The 20,345-nt window shown below is 42.5% G+C and overlaps 1 protein-coding gene across 7 annotated transcripts in view; it reads right to left on the reverse strand.

Annotated features, from left to right (window-relative positions):
• Window positions 1-1,379: 1,379 nt before the first annotated feature.
• Window positions 1,380-20,345, reverse strand: part of htt (huntingtin) — a 42,052-nt gene continuing 23,086 nt past the window's right edge. For 2 of the 7 annotated variants that reach the window (XM_066720113.1, XM_066720108.1), the window contains 33 exons: window positions 20,114-20,262; window positions 19,822-19,958; window positions 19,551-19,667; window positions 19,273-19,395; window positions 18,724-18,962; window positions 18,355-18,497; window positions 18,023-18,230; window positions 17,708-17,849; window positions 17,410-17,589; window positions 17,124-17,300; window positions 16,884-16,960; window positions 16,564-16,702; window positions 16,161-16,283; window positions 15,806-16,019; window positions 15,515-15,660; window positions 14,938-15,115; window positions 14,618-14,719; window positions 14,232-14,419; window positions 13,560-13,686; window positions 13,039-13,142; window positions 12,672-12,826; window positions 12,187-12,326; window positions 11,745-11,827; window positions 10,126-10,256; window positions 9,653-9,785; window positions 9,404-9,559; window positions 9,124-9,314; window positions 8,341-8,455; window positions 7,290-7,539; window positions 6,675-6,780; window positions 6,401-6,563; window positions 5,949-6,109; window positions 1,380-4,406 (listed from right to left, as the gene is read on the reverse strand). In XM_066720113.1, coding sequence (XP_066576210.1) covers window positions 4,193-4,406; window positions 5,949-6,109; window positions 6,401-6,563; window positions 6,675-6,780; window positions 7,290-7,539; window positions 8,341-8,455; window positions 9,124-9,314; window positions 9,404-9,559; window positions 9,653-9,785; window positions 10,126-10,256; window positions 11,745-11,827; window positions 12,187-12,326; window positions 12,672-12,826; window positions 13,039-13,142; window positions 13,560-13,686; window positions 14,232-14,419; window positions 14,618-14,719; window positions 14,938-15,115; window positions 15,515-15,660; window positions 15,806-16,019; window positions 16,161-16,283; window positions 16,564-16,702; window positions 16,884-16,960; window positions 17,124-17,300; window positions 17,410-17,589; window positions 17,708-17,849; window positions 18,023-18,230; window positions 18,355-18,497; window positions 18,724-18,962; window positions 19,273-19,395; window positions 19,551-19,667; window positions 19,822-19,958; window positions 20,114-20,262 — 5,011 coding nt within the window. In that variant the 3' untranslated portion in view covers window positions 1,380-4,192. Of the gene's footprint in view, window positions 4,407-5,948; window positions 6,110-6,400; window positions 6,564-6,674; window positions 6,781-7,289; window positions 7,540-8,340; window positions 8,456-9,123; window positions 9,315-9,403; window positions 9,560-9,652; window positions 9,786-10,125; window positions 10,257-11,744; window positions 11,828-12,186; window positions 12,327-12,671; window positions 12,827-13,038; window positions 13,143-13,559; window positions 13,687-14,231; window positions 14,420-14,617; window positions 14,720-14,937; window positions 15,116-15,514; window positions 15,661-15,805; window positions 16,020-16,160; window positions 16,284-16,563; window positions 16,703-16,883; window positions 16,961-17,123; window positions 17,322-17,409; window positions 17,590-17,707; window positions 17,850-18,022; window positions 18,231-18,354; window positions 18,498-18,723; window positions 18,963-19,272; window positions 19,396-19,550; window positions 19,668-19,821; window positions 19,959-20,113; window positions 20,263-20,345 lie in introns of all 7 variants that reach the window. The other 5 variants (XM_066720110.1, XM_066720106.1, XM_066720107.1 and 2 more) reach the window with 4 other exon arrangements.

A 20,345-nucleotide genomic window follows, 5' to 3' on the forward strand; every position in this document is an offset into this window, starting at 1 on the left:
TGCCATCAGTATTTCTTTCCCTAGGATGTTTCTGCAGACACTTCGATACGTTTTGTCCATCATTAGAAGCTGATAAACGAGTTTAGATTTAAATCAATAACACAAAGAAAGAAAAGCTTTCTACTGAATAGCACTAACTTGTGTTTCTTTGATAGGAAAGCCTTACAATAGTTGCACTGGAAGTCATTAGATATGCTCAAAACTCTAGACAGAGTTCAGCTCCAGGTATTGCAATCTCACTCAGACAGACAGCTTGCCCAGCAATACAGGGAAAACAGACATTACAGCAGCTGTGACCACAGTCTTAAGGAAAATGTAATGCATGTATTTAATAGAGAAAGGGCAGTTATGTCTACCAGCACAGACTGCTTAAGCAAAGTATTTTACCCAAGTGCCCTGTACCATTTGGAAGTATTTACACCAATTATTCAACCCTTGGGTTTTCCATGGCTCGTAAGACTTCAGCATGTGTTCCAAGTGTGTTTCCATACCAGCACTGTTCTTGAATTTAAACAATTTGGACAAACTCAAGACTCTGGCATGAACTTTAATTAAAGTGGCATTTGCTATTGCAGCTCGTGTGGTTTGATATATAAATAGTGTCTCTGTGTATCCCAATATTGTGAATTGTGAGATATAACAGATTGAGATGAGGCGGTCAATATACGGTTGCAGTGGATTTTGACAACTTACCTAAGTTTTTAACTTTAATATAAATATTATATATATATATATATATATATATATATATATATACACACATACATACATGCATGTATTTTTTTTATTATTTTTTTGATTTATTTTGCATTTGCATGTTTCTCTGACCACAGGTTATTAAGTTAAAAGACACCTTTATAATGGATTTCTGGAATTTGTTTATGGGGGGATAAAAGCCTTATATAGAAACAGTTTATAGAGCTGTGGATAAACATTTGTAACATTTGTATACCATTCCCATTAACACAGGGTGTGCAAAGCCCTTTACAAAAACAATGAAACTGCAATGAAAGTTTTTGCATAAACATTTGTATTCATATCATGTTTATTAGCATTGAAACTTTGGTGAACTATTATTATAATTCATTTAGTTAGGTTCCCTCATATGTAAGATATTAAGAACTATACCTTTTTCAATTTTTAAAAAGCTTTTTCATTAAAATAACACATTAAGTGGTGAACAATAAATAAAATGTTTTGAAAAATGGCTATTATAATTAAAGGAGAGGACACTCATTTATGTTCTCTGAGAAAGTTATCACACATTAATCATTTAAGAGCACTACAGTCTACATTTCTGCATCCTGTACGAAATGAATGGCTGCAGAAATTAAAATGACATTTAAAATAAGTAACAAATCAAGTAATGGAAAGAGAGAAAAGTTTAAAACTTTTATTTTAAATAGTTTAGTCAGTCAATTGTGATGTTCAACATGACAAATCAAATTATAGATGATTTTTCTGCAGTAAGAAAACAAACATTCCAGTAAAAGCTCCAGGCTAATCCCATCACAGCCTCACACAGAACGACTCACGAATGATGGAGCAGCCCACCTGCTCGGTTTCAAGAGACACACAAGGACACTGACATGTATCAAGTGACCTTATGACTAAATGACTAATTGTGATGTACAAAATGCATACATGAACAGAAAAAAGCAGTACAACTACATCCAGATCATTGCTCAATAAAAATAAACTTACCTGACCAAGAAGGCATTATGGAAACTGCATAAAGCTTTTATTCCTGCTAAAATGTGTGAAGGATTTGTTATGGTATGAAATATATGCGCTGTAAAATAAAACTTCAATAACAAAAGCCAGGGCATTTGAAAGGAGTGATCTATTGTCGATTTATTTGAATTTCGTTATTATTATTTATAATTTGTGACACAGAAATTTATTCTCCAACAGCCTCACTCCAATCTGTATGTATCCGAGAGAAAATGCAAGGGCAAAGAGAACCCTTATATGTCTTCTAAACAATGTCAAACCCATTACACATTTCAAAGCACAAAATAATCAAAGGAATAGTGTTCCCCGTTACATCAAGCTCATTTTGAGACTTTCACCATATCTTTGAAAACATTCAAGGTTTTAAACTTCTCTTCCTTGAAACAGTTGGCTTTCATTCACAACAGCTTGAAGTTCAGTTCTGCTTCCGTTTCAAGCTGCTTCACAGTGCATTTAAAATGTCAGTATGTTTCCCTGGGAAAGTGGTAAAACCTTGTCAGTTCTTTATTTGGACTCATCAATGTCACGTTTTCACATTTCTCACTTGTGAAGGAGGTCTCGTCCTTCATTCAAAGTGTCAGGGCCACCGATATAAGACGCAACAGATCAACGAGTAACTGTGTATATTCATGAGCTAGGACAGGACAGAGGGGAATGAGTCTCAATTTATTGTGTAAATACATCACATGACTGGTACTGCCAACAAAAGGGTGTCATATTACTGTGACCTTGAAGGAATGGTAGAGCGAATAGAAGAAAATAGTGGATTGTGGGGGGGCATAATAATAATAAAAAAAAAATTGTGATCTGGATAAATATGAAAGATGTTATTGCTATATCTGAATATCTGAACAATACAATTCACGTAGTTTTCATTTTGAGATCAGGAAACGCAATTAAAAGCTGTGCAATACTGGTATGAAGTCTGTGTTATGAACGAGGCACAATATATAATAAATGAGGAAAATATTGCGGTGAACGTACCATGGATTATGTACCGACTACGATTTGTCGAAGCTGTTGTTGGTTACACCGAGGAAGGGGATCCCTTTGGATTGTGTTGCACTTATTTTACTGCAAGTAGGAGTCTCTCTTACAAGACTTCTGGGAGCAACATAAAAAAATTAGGAAATCATCTTGAAAGCGGGCATAATAACTATAGCATGCTTGCCTGTTTTTTGTTTGTTTTTTCCAACAGGTTTTATATATATTTATATATATTTTTGTCTTAAACTATTGTTTGTATTTACATGAAAAGTAACCCACGCTCCGATTAAAACCACCCTAAACCCAATTGGGAGATCTGATTAAAGATATATGTCATTTCCTGTGCTATTTCCTAGAATACAAGGCAAGCCGTACTAATTCAATATCTGAACAACAAAAATGTGAAAAATCATAGACAAAGTTATTTAAGAAAAAAACAAAATAACATACAACACAGAAAACACAAACTCCTCTCGCCCATCATGTGCAAACAGTAGAACAGTGGCCTTGCTTCTTCTTTCCGAACATAGAAATCATGCACTACAGGTTTTACAATTATACATACTTTACATGATATAGAAATGTTTTAATTAAAAGACACTTCCAGTCAGTAATATCACATCTTACATCCTGAGAATAAAAAAATCAAATAAAAAAAACAACTCACTGGCGAAGTATGCATGTTCTTCTCTTCACATACTACACGCCACTTCACTGCGAGGTGGGGATGAGATTCGAATACATGCTAGGAGTCGGGGTCTTACCTTCCTGTTCCGTTTACTGCGTTATAATCTCAGTCTTTATATAACAAAATGCAGTTTACTATGGCTTACTAGACTCTTTTACTTTGAAAAGAACATTAAACCCCACACTCGTTTATTCCTTGCCTCTTTTGAGGGTGATTTGTATTAAAAACTACAAATATATCCATTAACAATATTATGCAGGTTTCTAATCTTTCCCAGTAGAGCCCCTTGTCATAAAACAATCAATTCTGTAACAAAACGCACCCAAAAAATAGCACTGTCCTTTTTTCTTTAAACTATATTAAGTCTTTCGTAGGCCGTGGCTCAGCAGTCCCTTTCATCTGCTCTAAAATACCTTCAAAGGGATTTTTTTGTGTCTACATTTTTGTTTTTGAAGTGTTGGAAGAACTCATATATACAGAATAGTAGTGCTCAGTCTATTTTCCATGCAGGGAATGGCTTGGGAGACAGAGGTACAAGCAAAAATGATACAATGACAAGTCTTAGTTTTTGAAGCACTAAAGGCGATCCTTTTTCTCTTTGGGGGCTGGTGGCAGAGGGGCTTTGATAGGCTCCTGCTGCCAGGTACTTCAAAGGTCCATCTTACATGAAAGCCTCTTTCCCTTCCTCTCCCTCCCTCTCCCTCCTGCTCTCTCCCTCTCCCTCCCTCCCTCTCCCGCTCCCGCTCTCTCTTCCGCTCCCTCGGGGCGGAGGGCAATCGGGGCTCAGAAGGGCGTGACCTGGTGGATGTTCTGTAGGCAGGTGAGCAGGCGATGATAGGGGCTGCCCGGAGAGGCCACGATCTCAAACACCGACTGGAAGGCTCGGCGGTCCAGTTCCTCGTCGATCTGGTGCTTGTAGAAGTCCATGGCCACCAAGCAGAACAGGCTGACGTCCACGAGCTCTGACCGACCCATTCTGCTGATCACGTGAGGGAGACTGAGGTGGACGGGTCAAGGAAAGAGAAAGGTGAGGATATATTGGCTGACATTCGAAACTAATCCATTAGGAAGTGCCCACAACATTAGGCCAACTACAGTGCTCATTCTTTGTTGTCAAAAAAGACTTAAATAAGAACTGGAGGTCTTCTGGGGACACAAATTGAAATTGGGCTTCAAGGCATTCAAGACGGAAAACAGGAGACACTTCTTCACACAGAGAGTTGTCACAATCTGGAACAAACTGCCCAGCGATGTGGTTGAAGTGACAATTTGGGAACATTTAAAATCAGACTGGATAGGATCCTTGGATCACTTAGTTAGTAATGGACACCAAATGAGCACGATGGGGTGAATGGCCTCCTCTCGATTGTAAACTTTCTTATGTTCTTATGTAAGATAGAAGAAAGACTAAACCATAATTAAAATCGGCCATCACACATGCAGCTTCAATTAATGTCTAATCAAACTAACCACTACCATGGAAGCAGCGATTATTACGCTAATAGATATAAACATCTGAAATTAATATCTGCATCTGTATTTACGTCTAACCATTTATTTTATTCAAACCATAAAATGTATTAAGACGTTAATTTGACATCATGATCAGGAAATGGAAATGCTAAGCCCGAGGTGTAGTAAGCACAGCCCATATTACAAACCCTTTGAGGCAATGCCAAACCAAGAGTCAAGAAGGATACAATTTGGCGAGACTAACGTAATAAACTTAAATCTATTTAGTGTGGATCACAACTGTTCACTGTAAATCCATCACAAATGAGCTTAATTCAATTTGAGACCAATAATCCTTTCATAGAGCTTTTCTTTAATATGAAATACCAATTTGTTTTACCTCTCTGGCTGTGTGTGTACAGTAACTGCAGCGTATGAGTTATGTCTGCTGGAATTATGCGACAGGGCAAATATAGTGGGAAGACATTTACTCGCAAGATCAACTTGCACTTGATGCATACTTGACTTCAAAAAATACAAATGTACCATTCATTAATTGTAGAGACATTACTTTTCGTAATGTGTAAGTAATGAACAATGACTGTAGTGTGGCCCAATAAAGTTTTTGTTTTTTAAATAGATTAATGATGCTTGTGTTCTTGCACACTTACAAATCACTAACAAGTTTTCTTTCTACTTGATGAAAAATCAAAGCTCAATTTCCATTGCAAATAAACGGCAGACTCTCCTAGACAATTCACATTATATTTCGAGCTGACAGAAGCTAGAGCTAGGATGGTCTCAACAGCAAGGAAGTGTGCGATTAAAATAGGTCGAGGAAATGAAACAATCAAGAATATATCCTTCCAGAAATCTTACACTTCCCCCATTTCTAGTCTACATGACAGTTTTCTGCAGTTCCTCTCATGGTTAAAATAAATAAAATCAGTTCATTTCCTGGGGTGCACCAATATCTGGTTCCAAGTTGTCTTGTGTCTTAGTTCAGAACGAAGACCTCACATACAATATAACCCTGTGAATTGAAATCCAACCATTCCAGAGATAATGGATGACTTGTGAAGGATACAGCGCTGAAATCCATTGGCTAGTCGAAGCGCTGACAAAAAAACAAGATAGGCTCCACATCGCCATGGCAACTGGGGTCCTCTGCGTAAAGTTGGAGAGAGAGAGCAGAACCCAGTCTCGAACCATCGACGACTGGCCTGTACTGTGGAGCGTCTGGAATACCTGAACAATGCAGGGAGAGAGAACAATATATATGAAGTTATTTCTACATTGATTTAAAAAAAAAAATACCAATAAATGTTAAAAGTAATAAGACCCAGCACAGAAAACACAGGGTGGTAATGGGGAAAGTATGCCATGAAATTAAATAACTCTAGGTCCCTGGAGACTATGTCCTGATGAAGATGGACATTGGGATAATCTGACACATATGGTGTGGCCTATCAGTCTGTTGAACCACTTTTTTTTACTGCACTCCAGGTGAGCAAACGGGTGACCTGAATCTTCACTGACCCTATAAACAACGGTTGCCATGAACTGTGGGTAAGGCTGCTGATTGGACAGGAACTCCCCGATGACCTTGTTCATCACATCTTGAGGTGGGAAGAAGTCATCCAGGAACTGCGGCAGGATTCGGGCCACCACTCGGGCCTCAAACGGGAAGCCCTTTCTGATTCTGGTGGGAGGAGAACAGCATTGTTTTAAGAAACTGAACAACTCTACTCTGAAGCGTAGACCACAACCAAACAATGGATTGAAGGGGGTAAAAGAGGGAGCAGCTCCGTACCGGTCGAAGAGAACAGAGACTCGCTCCATGGCCACGATGACCGACTCGCTGTCTGGCGCGGTGGGGTCAGAGTCCGCTGTCCGTCCGGGACTACACTTCTCCTTTCCTGTAAATAACAAACTGCTGTTAAACATCACTGTCAGTCTGTTAACAAAAATCACTGAGCAAGTATCTGTCCCTTTATTTACCTACATATGAAGTACTAAATAAGATAAGTGTGCCAACCCAATCGGGTTTAATTTCCCCAAAGACACATTTACTGCAATTTGTATGTAATAAATGTTGATAACAGGAGTTTTTGCTTTTCTTCAAATCATCAGGACAGATTAAACATTTCTGGCAGGTGATAGGTACTGCCTTTAGCTCAGACTAAAGACGAAAGAAGCCTTGAAATGCAGAGGAGGAAAAAAGTGCTCGTTCTGTAGTGGTTTAGCTCAGAAACGGTGAAACGGTTAGGTTGCGCTCAGGTGACTGAACTGCATGCTCCTGAAGATGCCAGCAACAGTTTAAATATCGTCAGACATACGGGCACAAGAGAAAGGGCTTGCCATGCATCTGACAGCCTGGCAGAAGAAACGAACGAAAGAGACAAAATAAAAATCAAAACACACCCACCCGTCTGAGGAGGACTGCAGTGTTCCTGAGTGTTACCTGTGTACATGCAGGTGAGCATGAGGCCCAGGGCGGCCATGGCACGGTGAGGGCTGGGCATGTTGACCCGCTCCACACTCAGCTTCACCAGCGCCTCGGCATCCAGCCGCGACAGCTGCTCTGACAGCAGGAGGCGCTCCAGCCCCCGCAGCACACAGTGGTAAATCACAGAGGGGGTGGCCTCCTCGCTGCCCGACACCATCACGCCACACATCTGCAGCGGCAAAACGGGCACACGTGAGACACGCCAGGCAGACCTACTCCTTGCGGGGAAATGGCTACTACTACTAATCAGACAGAATCATTCATAGGCTTCTCTGAGGGCAGTGGAAGATATCGTTTAATGTGTGAACACACAGGGTGGTGTCATTAATAAAAAATGGCTTTAATCTCTTTTTTGTTTGTTTTTTGCGCCTAACAAAAGAACAATGAAGCAGACTGGGCTTAACATCTAAAAAAAGCCGGCGCTGAAGATGCAAAGAGGTAGTGTGGCTGTCTCTCTTTCTACAATCAGATAATAAGATGTAAAGAATCCTGCAGGCTATTTACATTTCCACTTCGAAAGATTAAAAATATGCTGCAGCGTCAAGCTATTGGGAAAGCTCGAAGGATTACTGAAAGATTAAAATTAAGCCTGCTGAAATCCCCCCACCATATTGAAATATGAATTAATAAACTCTGCCCTTCATTAGGTGACTCAATAAATGACCCTGTAATGACTAATACACAAAATAAAGGCAGGCTATTTCAGGAAAGCTCAAATTCCAGCTTTTCATTACTGCATTTTGTTTATTTTTAGGAGAAAATGTCCTTTCTTAACCAACTACTGTTCAGTGAAGCAAGTGTCAAAGGCCAAACTGAGTGAACTTTCCTGCCGAGCGGAGAAATAAAGGCCATGCCTGCAGGGAGTAGAGGAAGGGCTTGTGCACGAGGAGTTGGGCCGGTCCTCTTATCGACATCTTTTAACAAGATGATGGAAGATGCGCTCAAATACAAGTCAATAATTCCTCCGAACCTGAATGATGCCTGCTGTGAATTCCGGCCCCACGTCTAATGGATAGTTCTCAATCATGTAGAAAGCGGCTGCGCACATCACCAGCACATGCTGCTGGTTGTGGAGGCTGACGCAGCTGCAACAGAAAGCGTGGAATAAACACCCCAGACCTCCGCAAGCAGCCATCACAACACAATGCGCTACACCATCCTGAACACACACATAATTGCGTTCGAAATAGTCTCATCCGTTGCCAAACATACATTCAGAATGAGAAAAAAAGAGATAAAAGATTCTCCAAGAATGAAATAACTGTGTCCTGATAATAATAATAATACTAATGATACATTTGTGAGGATTACCTTGGAAATAATCATTAGAAGACTTGTAATGCCAGCCTTTACAAACTAGTGTCAAATTATCTTTATATGCAAGCAGTGTGGGAGTGGGGGACAGAAAAACAGAAGACAGCACACCAAATCCTTCACCGATACGGAACATTTACATGACAAACTGTCTGCTTGGCAGCCTGACCTGTGGTAGCACGAGGATGTCTCGAGGATTACGCATTTAAACAGAAGCCTACATCAAAGCAAATTAATTGTACATGTGCAGGCAGATTATAAAAACAGCAGGGGAATTTTTATGTTATTGATCAAAGAAATGATGACAATCCCCCTTCTGCTGAGCCTGGAAAAAAATTTAAGAAAAAAAATATACATCTACAAAGCATGCTTGACTGCAAATAATGAGACTTCTTTAATAAACCACTGTGGCTGTGCGAAGTAAAGCGTGGAGTCTCACTGTGCGATTCCACGCAGGTTGGAGAGCAAGTATTCGCTGATGATGGGGATCAGCTGCTTGGCCGTGTCGTCCAGCAGGTCACACTCCAGCACGTACAGGATGCCGTGCAGTGCCCCGATGCGGCTAGGCATGTGGGTGCTGCGCAGCGTGGTCTCCAGCAGGCGGCTCACCGGCTCGGCAATCGCCTTGTCCTGAGACAGGGAGCCACAGCGTGTCAGAGATGTCACACGACTGGTCGTTTCAGTGCATTTATAGAAGACTGACGTAGTAGAGATCTCACCATGCCCAGGACAGCAGCCGCCTTGCAGATGGCAGGCACCAGGTACTGGTTGAGGATCTCGTCCTCTGCAGGGTGGACCTTCTGCAGCTCCGTCAGGGTGCTGAACATCATCTCAAACTGGTTCCTCTCGGTGAACAGATCCGACACCGCTAACAGCTGAAGGGTGGAGGAGGAAGACAGGCTTTAATGACCTCTGCAGTCCTGGAAGAGAACTCCAAAGTGCAACCGATTTGGCGGCTCCAAACTCACCGAGCGAACCACCTCGCTGATCAGAACCACCGGGGTCTTCTTGTTATTGGGGCTGTTGGGCAGGATCCACTGGCTGTAGAGCTCCAGTAAGAACTGAGAGCAGGAGTGGATGTCTACACCAGCGCGGTGTTTCCTGGGAAGAGATCTAATTTCTTACATGTTGCATATTGTAAAAGAAGCCTAAAGTATGAGTGATTCTCCTTTTCCCCCAGATGATTTTTTTCCTTAAAAGAAAAATCAGCTTTTTAATTCTGATAGCCAGTATCTCACCTGTTTTTTAGATTGACTGAAATTGCCTGTACTAAATATCACAGTACTCTGTACTCTATGATTCAAGCCATTGTTCTATTGTTACAGTTACAGCTTTATATTTTCCACTGTATATGAAACGCTTTGAGCAAACTCCGGTGCTCAACCCACAGAAAAACAAACAAATCAATGGTTCTGTTCCCTGCAGGCAAATGCAGTCAGACCTGGAGTTGATGGGAGACGTGGGAGGTGATGTTGGGGCTGGAACATCAGTGTCATCTTCCTCATCCTCATCCCACTCCTCCTCCCTCAGGGGCGTGATGTTGTTGCCCAGCCAGACAGAATGAATGGACACCTGCAATGTGACGGGATCGAGTCAAACCAAGTTCCCGAGGTTACACTCCGAACTGCCGTTTTCCATTTCAAGCAGGAAAGGAAATACAGGCTACATTTTTGGTAAGATTTCAGAAAATTTGCAATTTCAATTCAGCGGCATCCATCCTGTGCTATGATTGATTCTGCAACCCTCACAGGAGACAGGAAGAACAAAGAACATCCTCCGATCTCTGGGCTACAGGGGTGCCCAAAATCGCAAACTTGAGGGCTAATATAAGTATGTTATTTATATTCTCCTGTATAAGCTCAAACCACTGGCATTACTACATTGTACATCTGTTAACAAGTACTCTTTCTCTGATACATGGAAACCACAATCCACTTCATGCTGTTTCTGCTCTCGTTATGAGAGGACTATGCAATGTTTCACGCAAGTCCTCTGCTCTCTCAACACCGCGCTTCTGTCAGGAAGCCCTTTCACGTGTGCAAAATTTGTGACAGCAGTTTTTGTGGAAGACGAAATGATGAAATGAAAAACATCTTTAACCGTAGGCAAGGCCCGCATTTTAAAAACAAGCCTAGGGCTATTATTTGCTTTTGTCTTCTGTAAGAATGTGTGTTTATTTTAAACTTTCCAGTCTTCAAACACTGGGTTTAACTGCTCATACAAATTAGAGATAGGGTCAAGAACGAGACTGGTAGGATTGCGTTTCCAAAAGCTTGGTAGTACTAGGGCATTCTGTCACTGTAGAATGATAAGCTGCATTCCAGAAATGAATGAAAGTTTGAATTCACTCGAAAATACTTTTTGCAAAAAAAAAAAAAAAACTTTCCTAGCCAATGCAGAGGATAAAATATAAACTGTGTGCAAACTGGAACCTACTCAGCAGATACTACAGTGATACAGGCTATTTCATTACAATAGACTGCCTAAATCTCGTCTTAGCCTCTATCTGTCAGACCTCTCTGCAGTAATTCTATTCAAGAAGGAACCCAGCCTGCCAAGCTGTTTCCAACTGAAACCACAAATCAGATTTAATTAAAAAGAAATCTGACTCAACTCTAGACATGACCTCTTTCAGAATGTAATTACAGCACAGGCCAAATAATAAACAGAAGCAGCAACTGTTTATCACTACCAGCAAACAGCCTGCAAAATAAGCTGCCATCAATATGGTATGTTACAGAGAAGGCAGGAATATACAAAGAGCATATTTCAATGGCCAATTTTGTCAGTGCTATGAATTAAAGACAAATGTACACTTAATATAGTAATCCACTGTAATCAGTTACTTCCCAAGTAACAACACTGCCAAGCAAAATGATTTTGTGGAGTATATGTAAATGAAATAAGAAATTTAATGCGCTCATACACACGCATGTATGCATATATATTCATAACACATGTATATAGGCAATCGTTTGCTATTGTACTTATTAATGCATGAATCCCAGGCTACCTATTCCAGTGGACTACAACAGAAGAAACCATGGACTCAATTCTTACCTGTCCGAGTTTATAGTCCATGTTGCCCATTTCTCTCTCTGTGTTGATCTGCAGCAGAAGCTTCTCGTGGCTAATCAAGGTACCTTAAACACACAGTAACTTCAGGTTATTATTCATAAGCATCTAACTGAGTGAAGAGAATGAGCCAGAAAATCAGTATGCATTACCAAAAGCATTTCTCTGTTCTTGTTTACAGATACTGCCAAAATGGCTGCCTTTCTGTGCTTTACTTAAATAAGTTTTAAATTAGAAATGTGTCCAAATAAATAAAATAAAAACCACATTTTCAATGGACCAAATGCCATTTTGATTAAGCTAGCCTAGATGCTAATATGTTGAGATTGAGTGAAGGTGAGGGTGATAAAAACAGGCCGTTATCTCAGGGCCTGGGTGTTTCTCGGCGATGTGTTCTATTCCCTGATGCCCTCGGCCCAAGGGTCACCTGTGATTGACGAGGAGAGGGAGGGCACAGGGTCCCAGGCCTGATACGGGAAATGCGTGGCGATGTTGTCCCTCTTTGAAACCATTGCCTGGATCTCTCGCTCCACAATCCCTCGTATCACACACAGCTTCCTCCCAAACCTCACCGGAGCAAACAAAACAAATTGAAGACATTAGGAGAACTGTTTCTGAAATGCTGGACTTACAGTGCCACACAGGCAATAGTCTTGGACTACTATATCATACAATGGACCTGCATCTAGTCATCAAATGAAACTATAATCTGGCAACATTAGGGGAGAGATTACAGGAATACAGTAAAATGATTTGGAAGAGAACAACAAACAGTATCAGTGTTTTTTCCTCTCATCCATCTTTTATTTCACAACAGCATACATAGATTTGCCCCAGTTGTGTGGTGGCATGATGAACCTGGCACACTGTGAAAAGGAAAGTGGTTCAATAGCCAAGTTTGCCCTTGTTTACCGGGTCTCCAGGACCTTCAGAGTCTTGTTGCGTGGCTGCTGCTCCAGGCAGCTCACCGCGGGGTTCCCGGCCACGGGGATGGACATGGCGCTCAGCACCAGGGACGTGATGGCCTGCACGGCAAGAACATTGATCTGCGTCCTCTCTAGGTCCTCCTGCCATGTCAAAAAATATAGCGTCAGGTGACTCTGCATCATACTTAGAGCAGTACTACCGTCAGCACAGATATGGACATTTTGGAAGTTAAAGGAGAGTTTTATAATAACGTTAACTTCCTCACACTTCAGCACGGTGACGTACCACAGCTATTGGACTTCGGAAAAGCTCTTGCTGAAGGATTTCACATTGGTGCCCCGTGCTGCCTTACCTCCTGCTGGTTCTCCTCCTCTTGGTCCATTGCAATGGGTTGCGTCACCAAGACCCCAAGCAGAGTGGCCCAGGTCTCCTCAAACTGAGTGCGGCTGCTCCACCCTGAGAGAAAAAGTCATCCCAGTACTATTAAACGTCTAATAAATAAATTCTTATATTAAAAAAAAAAAAAGATATACAATGGGTTTTTCTGCTAGAAAACCCTTTCGATATATCAAACTGTGTTCAGATGACTGGAACGTTACTTTTATTTATAGTAACCAAAGAAAGGATTTAATAATACAAGTCAGTTACTTGATTTGAATAGGGATAGAATTACAAACTTCAAGTCTACAAGAAAACATACAGTACACAAAATAATGCATTACAGTGTAACCGTTAGTGGAAGAAGGCTTATTATGAGCCTGCGCTTTCCCTGTTCTGCTTGTGACCTTTATAGAAACTAATATTTAATAGTACAACATGCGTCTGGAAAGGCTGCCAATTAGACCGTACTGATTGAGTCCAACGGTCTCTTACCCAGAGTGTTGATGCGATACAGGAACTCCCTGAAAACATCTTTCTCCTGCAGAAACTCCACTGGGATCTCGGGAAGCACAGTGCCAAACTCACCACCAGGTTTAGGGGACCAGCCCAATTTCCAGACCTTCAATTGATAAAGGCAAACGGGACACTTGAACTGGAAGTAACTGCTTCATGGGCAATGGAAGATGAACTATTTAGCTTCACCTCAGCAAATGTATCCTATTTTCTCTGCTCTAGGTATGTATTTAATTGTTCTTTTTGGACTTATAGCAAAACTCATATGTGTTTTGAAAGTCTTTGCTCCCCTGTTTTACATCAAGGCTTGCCTTCAAGCTTTATAATCCTACTTAAACCATCTGTTTTAGGTTTAAAACATGTACACTAAACACAGGTCTGATTAATTTCCATGTTGTTTCCAACACCAGCAGAAGAATAAAAAGCAAAGAAGCCAGGCCCCTCTGTATCAGCTATATCTAAAGCCCCATGTTTCCCTGCAACCACAAGTAATAACTACTGTGTCAAAAGGAAAATAGGATGCTGGGCTAATTACACATGGGAAGTACCTTGGTTACTGATCAACTGCACTTAATAGAACAACATCTGTCATTAGTTAGAAACAAGGCACCAGAACTTTCAGATACAGATATACATTTCAGATGCCATTACCAGTGGTGGCACCCTAGCATAGCTGTTGACCAGCGGGAGTCTCGCCAGACTGATTATTATATTGCGGAGCGCAGGAGTCAGGAATGCCGGGATCCTGTCATTTCTGGGATGTCCCAATGCCAGGATGCTTTGAAGACCTTCCACCAACTCAGCCATGATCACACAAGCTTTTTTAAGATAAGCTGGATCTTTAAATACATGGAAGAGAAGAAGAGTTATGTCAGAACAAGCTACAACAGAGAAATAAATATCTGAGCAGTGGTGCCATCTAGTTGCCAACCACTCTTCGGGCATTGAAATACCGATGTTCTGCAACACAGTAAGACAAAATAGTAGGAGCTTTTCCCAGTGGAGAGGACTTCTCCCAGCAGTAGAGCTCCACTCACTCTCTCTGGAAGGTGCGTCCACCTCGTCCTCGAGTGTCCGCTTATCCCGGATCGTCTTTTTCCTCTCCGGCCTTAGCAGCTGATCCCCAGGCTCCACCGCCACTGAAAATGGGCACATTTACCTGTGAGAGTATGTTCATCAGCAGAGTTTCCAGTAAATGAAGACAGAGTGCTTAAAACGTCTACAGCTGGTAAAATGACTTCAACTTATCGTAATGGGATGGAACAGTCTCACTCTCTCAGTTCCAAAGTTCTAGAATGCACAATTTGATTCCCGTGGTCAGTTAAAAGGTTATTTATCAAGAATTCACTTCACACACCTGCTTCGATGAGGAGGATCAGGCAGTTTACAACAGAACAGGCATGGGTAACATAAGCATCTGAAGCCAGCAGGTTCCAAATGATAGGCTGCTGTAAAGCCAGACAGCAGCAATCAAACACTGTCTGCAGATCAATGCTTAATGGGACGTGATCATTCATCAGGTGGCAGGATACAGTCTGTGAAGCCAGATAAACACATAGGAAGTCAAATAATTCAGTGCAACACATTCAGTCTTGTCAGGTTAATAATTCTAGGCTTGCTCCATCCAAGCTGACAACCCCCCACTGTACAAAAACAATTAAAAGGCAATTCAGTAGGAAAGTAATCCCAGAACATCAACCGCTAAATACTCTATCTATACGCATGCAATATTGTTGCCAAGAAGAGAGCCAAAATGGTTTCAGTAAAAACTTTTATATGCAAATTCACGATCTCAATGCTCTAAGTGAGGTTGGGCAAGGTCCTCTACAAGTACATAAGCCAAACCCAGATTTTATGAAAGGTAGCAGCCAGGGTAATTAATTATGCTATACTGCGGAGCCTGCGTCCAATTCCAACACAGAGATGCGTCTCACCTCCAGGGATGTCACGACAAACTTGGTGATGTCTGCCTCCTTGTCACTGGGGATGTGAAGAGCTGCTGGTAACTTGGACAGTGACAGCAGATACTGGCTCAAGGCTCTGCAGAGACTAACTACAGTCTGGTAGAAAACAGTTTCACCTGCAAGAAAGCACTGAAGGTTAAAAAGATAACACACAACATCATTTAATACCATGTGATGGGAGAGCATTGTGAACACAAATTACAGGGGCACGCATGAGGGGTAAAAAACAGATAATAATGAACGAGGAAGAGGGTATTTCACCATAGATTTCACAGAGCTTGTTCCAGTGTGCCGTGTTTGCAGGTATTGAAGAGGGCAGCAGGGCCTGATGGGTAGTGGGCAGGAGCTGGACCGTGCTGGAGATGTGGTCCAGAGTAACCTGCAGAGCTGTCTCAAAGAGGACCCCGTCCTGCTCCCTGACCATTCTCTGGACCCCCAGACTCAGGCAAGGGTCCAGGAGGTTTAAGTTGAACTCCTGCAAACAGAAAAACAACAATAACAGTGATAAAGAACAATGATGTTTAAGAACTGCTGAGTATTGTACACAGATGGACCTGCGGCGAGAAGGAGAGTAGATGTTTCCATGTGGTTTAATACACAGTGTCTCCTCTCTTACCTTGGAAGTCATCACAGCCGAGAGGTCGGTCTGAGGGAGTTTGGTGAGCAGCTCGGTGGACTCCAGCAGGGCAGCGTCAGTGCGCACACAGCACTGCGACCTCACCAGCGCCACATACCACTCCTGCAACGCACAGCACTTGTCAGTCACAGTGCCACTTGGAAACTCATCACAATACATTATAATCAGTTTATAGGTGTTTGTACAACTATTCACAACACTCTGACAAAACTGAAACAATAGATTTATTATAAAATACTGTGCATAGAAAATCTTTCATACAAGTTCTCCATGCTGTCAACTATAAAGTTCCTATAGCTTTTCCTTCTTTCAGACAGCAGGTGGGAGCAATGAGCATGACACACCTCACATTGTACAAAACCACTTTTAAAGGGTCTCCTACTTTGTCTGCTGTCATGCTCTCGGGGGCCGGGGGCGGCTCGCCATCCAGGGGGTGGGTGGTGATGGGAGGGGAGGGGCTTGTCATTTCTTCGGCGACTGTAGCACGGAACCTGTCCAGCAGGGAGTACAGCCGCTGGTGCCTGACAACAAAACAAAACAGGTGGCGGGGACACCGCGATGCAGAAGGAGCTCAAACAAAATATCGTCATGGTCCATTGTTAATAAGGAAATAATTACCCCAGCCCAAGAAATCTAATGATTCCAAATGCCATGGAGAGAAAGCAAAAAGAAACCACAGTTGTACAAATATTGAATATCTACCTCTGAGCTAGGCCACTGCTCTGCAGATATTCCTGAATTCTGTCCAGTTCTTCAAGTGGTAACTGGGCAATGCTGTTCTGTAAGACGAGTACATGGCAATAAACAACCTAGTCCCTTCTGAAAGCAAGTTCATGTATTCATATTGAAGAAAAAGAACAGAAGAAAGTGGGTAGACCATTATAGTATACTTGATAACGGTGTTCTCCTAATGCGAGACCCCTTCCTTTCCCCAGGCTTTACCTGCAACGTTTCGGCAAGCAGCATCTCTATCCGTCGACAGGCCAAGGTGTCCACCATGCGGGCGAGGACACGGAATGGTGTGTTGATGAGCTTGTCCACGTAAAGCATAAGGACCGCGCCCGACTGGCTGAGATGAATGCCCTCCAGACACTGCAGGGTCTTCTTCAGCATGGTGGGCTTCATACCCAACACAGAGACCTACGGTTTAATTAGCATTCCTCACCACGCCACAATAAAGACCTATGCCAAAAATCGAATAAGCGACCAAGACTTAGTGGCGACTTACTGTAGAGAGGTTCTCGCAGCGAGACTGGATGGCCTGGATGAAGAGACCACTAGCAGCCGAGTTCCTGTGAATGGCGCTGATGAAATCCTGCACTGGAGGCTCATGGGACAGGTTGATCAGGTCCCGTACGTGATTGACTATCAGCCACGTCAGGTGCTCGGAGTCGTGGAGGTTCTGGCACTGGAAAGAAGAAACGATACTGACTAACACAACAGGCAGGACAAGCACCTGAAGCATTCAGTCTTAATCACTAATTACTCTGGATAGTTAACAAAATAAAGGAGAAAATAAAACTTACAACATAATCACAGAAGAGAATTAGCGCCCCTCTCCGGACTATTTCTCTATTGCACATGGCCAGCTTGGACTCTGGTTTGTCCTCCTCGTTGTCTTCAGATATGTGTGGACTGAGCAGCTTTGTGCAGGAGAGACTGTGCCTTCTAGAGGGAAAGAAATACAGATGAATACTCCGATATTCACTGTTTCAATGAAAAGATCGTGACAAAATCAGTCTAGACAACCACACACCAACTGGGGTAATGGGAAGTGGAGTGGCTCACAGGGGACGACTGGATTCAGACCAGATCGAGCTGACCTGAAGGGTCTGGCCTACCTGGGAGTCTGATGCACCTCGGACCACCAGCTGTAGTTGGTGTAGTTGATGATGAGCAGGATCTGGCACCAGAGCAGCACCAGGGCAGGATGTGTGGTGATAAGCGACTGCACCATGCTGTTCACCCCCTCCAGGGAGTAGAAGACGCCCTCGCTGCTGTCCCCCTTCAACAGCTTGGTCGCAGCTGCGGTGATTCTTCGGAACATACCTGGAGTGGCACAACAATGCCATCAGTGCCATGTGATGTTATTTTCACCCACAACTAGCATCAGTTGCTAACGAACAAAGCCATCATCCATAGCGGTGGCACGTGTTGCTGCCCCGGTGTTCACCTGATTTGAAAATGTGGATGAGGCACATGAGCAGGGTTCCCAGCTGCTGGCAGTAGAAGGTGTGCTGCTCCTCATTCATGTCCACCTTCACCTGCTTGGTAGAGATGTCCTCCAGCAGGATCCCAACTAACTGCAGAAGAAACCTTTATAAAAACAAAGGGCACTTCTTAAAGAGATATTGTATGTCAACAGCTACTTTAGCATTAACACATCATTTTGCTTACTATAGTATATCATCACTATATATCTCGTCAAACTCGGACTGACACTTAATTCTCGGACTTCATATTAGACTACATAATCGCTCATGTCACGTGTAAGTAAACAATGATTTCTTCTATTAAAATTGTAATCTAGTAGACGGCATACCTTGCAAATGTCTCCTCAGGTGGGAATTTATTCTGAGAGTCTCCATTGGGCTCCTCCGAAGGGGGTGTTTGGGAGCTGTAGTCTCGGAGTCTGTCCATGTTGGGACAGGAGAGGAGATAAGGAGACAGGGAGAGCTCCTGGACACGGGACAGCACAATGTCCTCTGTAGACTGGGAGATGAGGACACGCAGGACAGCCAAGATCCCTGATATCCAGAGCTGCACTGTCCCCACAGAGATCTGAAAAAACAAAAATAAATTAATACATTTACACAGAAAGGTAAACTGACTCCACCTACTTCAGAAATTAAAGAAAATATGTGATGCTAAGGCATAAAGTAATTTTCTCCTTCAGATTTGTATAGCTAGTTTGGTTTTCTATCCAGGTCCTTAGGGTGAGGTGGGCAGCTGCAGTTATAGCAGAGTGAATTAGTTTTCATATAAACTGATGCTAAGCGATACTATTCAGTACTATTCCCCCTATTTCGTTAGGTCACTTCTACCTTACTGAGAGAGTGCAGAAGAAAACCCTTTCCCTTGCCGAACTCACCATGGTGCCAGGAGTCACAAACATGCTCCTGAGAAGCATGTCGACAGGCCGCAGAGAAGACGGTGCCACCGTTTCAAACAGGGTGTTCAGCACCCCCAGGGCCTCATGGGAATCCAGATGCATCTGCAAACGGCACAGACTAATATGTGACCTCACCTTAAAATTTTTCAGGTACAGTATTCATCTCGTAGAAGAAAACAAATGACAAAGAAAAGGCCTTGAAGTGTGAACACAACTTCCTGAGGTTTGTTTTTTAAGGTTAATGAAAGCTTTCCCACCTGCTGTTTTGCAATCATGGGCAAGATGATATCAGCTATCTGCCGTGACAATCTTTTCCACTTGTCTTCGTTCTCTTTGTGACACTGCTGTAAAACTAGGATGAACATCTCCAGCACCTGAAGAATGGAGATCACATTGTCAACTAGCCTTTCATCCTCTAAAACAAGCTTGAATCGCGATATAAGACACTCCTGCTACTTCCCATTTAATAACTCTCGATTCACAAAAGAGGACTGTAAGAAGGTATGGGATGTCATATGAAGAACTAACCTGATGATATTGAATAAGCCTCAGCAGCATGGAAACCACCACCTCCTTCTGGGTCTCCAGCTCTTTGCCTGCATCGGCTTTGTTCGACCCTCTCAGCACGAAGAGATCATGGACAATGGGCTGCAGGGCAGGAATGGCTGAGAGAGGAAACACAATTTGAAGCTGTACAACTCTAAAATGGATTCCCCTTTCTCTTCAACGATGGCCCGAGCAAACATGCATTTAAGAGAGATGTATATGTACAATTTGTAGGGGATATTCTATAGCTAAACAGGCAGGGAATGACTCCTACCATGAGTGACAGCCTTCCTGCCGCTGGCCATGATGCCGTCACAGAGCTGGATGATTTTGGGAATGCCAATGATCTGCTTGGAGTGATAGCGCTCGTAGGACAGAAGCACCAGGAAGAAGAAGATATTTGGAACGATGGACTCTGAATCCCTGTGGAGATTTGGAAACGTCCATTAGTAGATGGATCAAGGTCCCTTATTTCATGTTTTCGTTCTGATGCAATAAAAAATCCA

The sequence above is a fragment of the Amia ocellicauda genome, chromosome 13 (assembly GCF_036373705.1).
Source record: "Amia ocellicauda isolate fAmiCal2 chromosome 13, fAmiCal2.hap1, whole genome shotgun sequence".
NCBI classification, from domain to species: domain Eukaryota; kingdom Metazoa; phylum Chordata; class Actinopteri; order Amiiformes; family Amiidae; genus Amia; species Amia ocellicauda.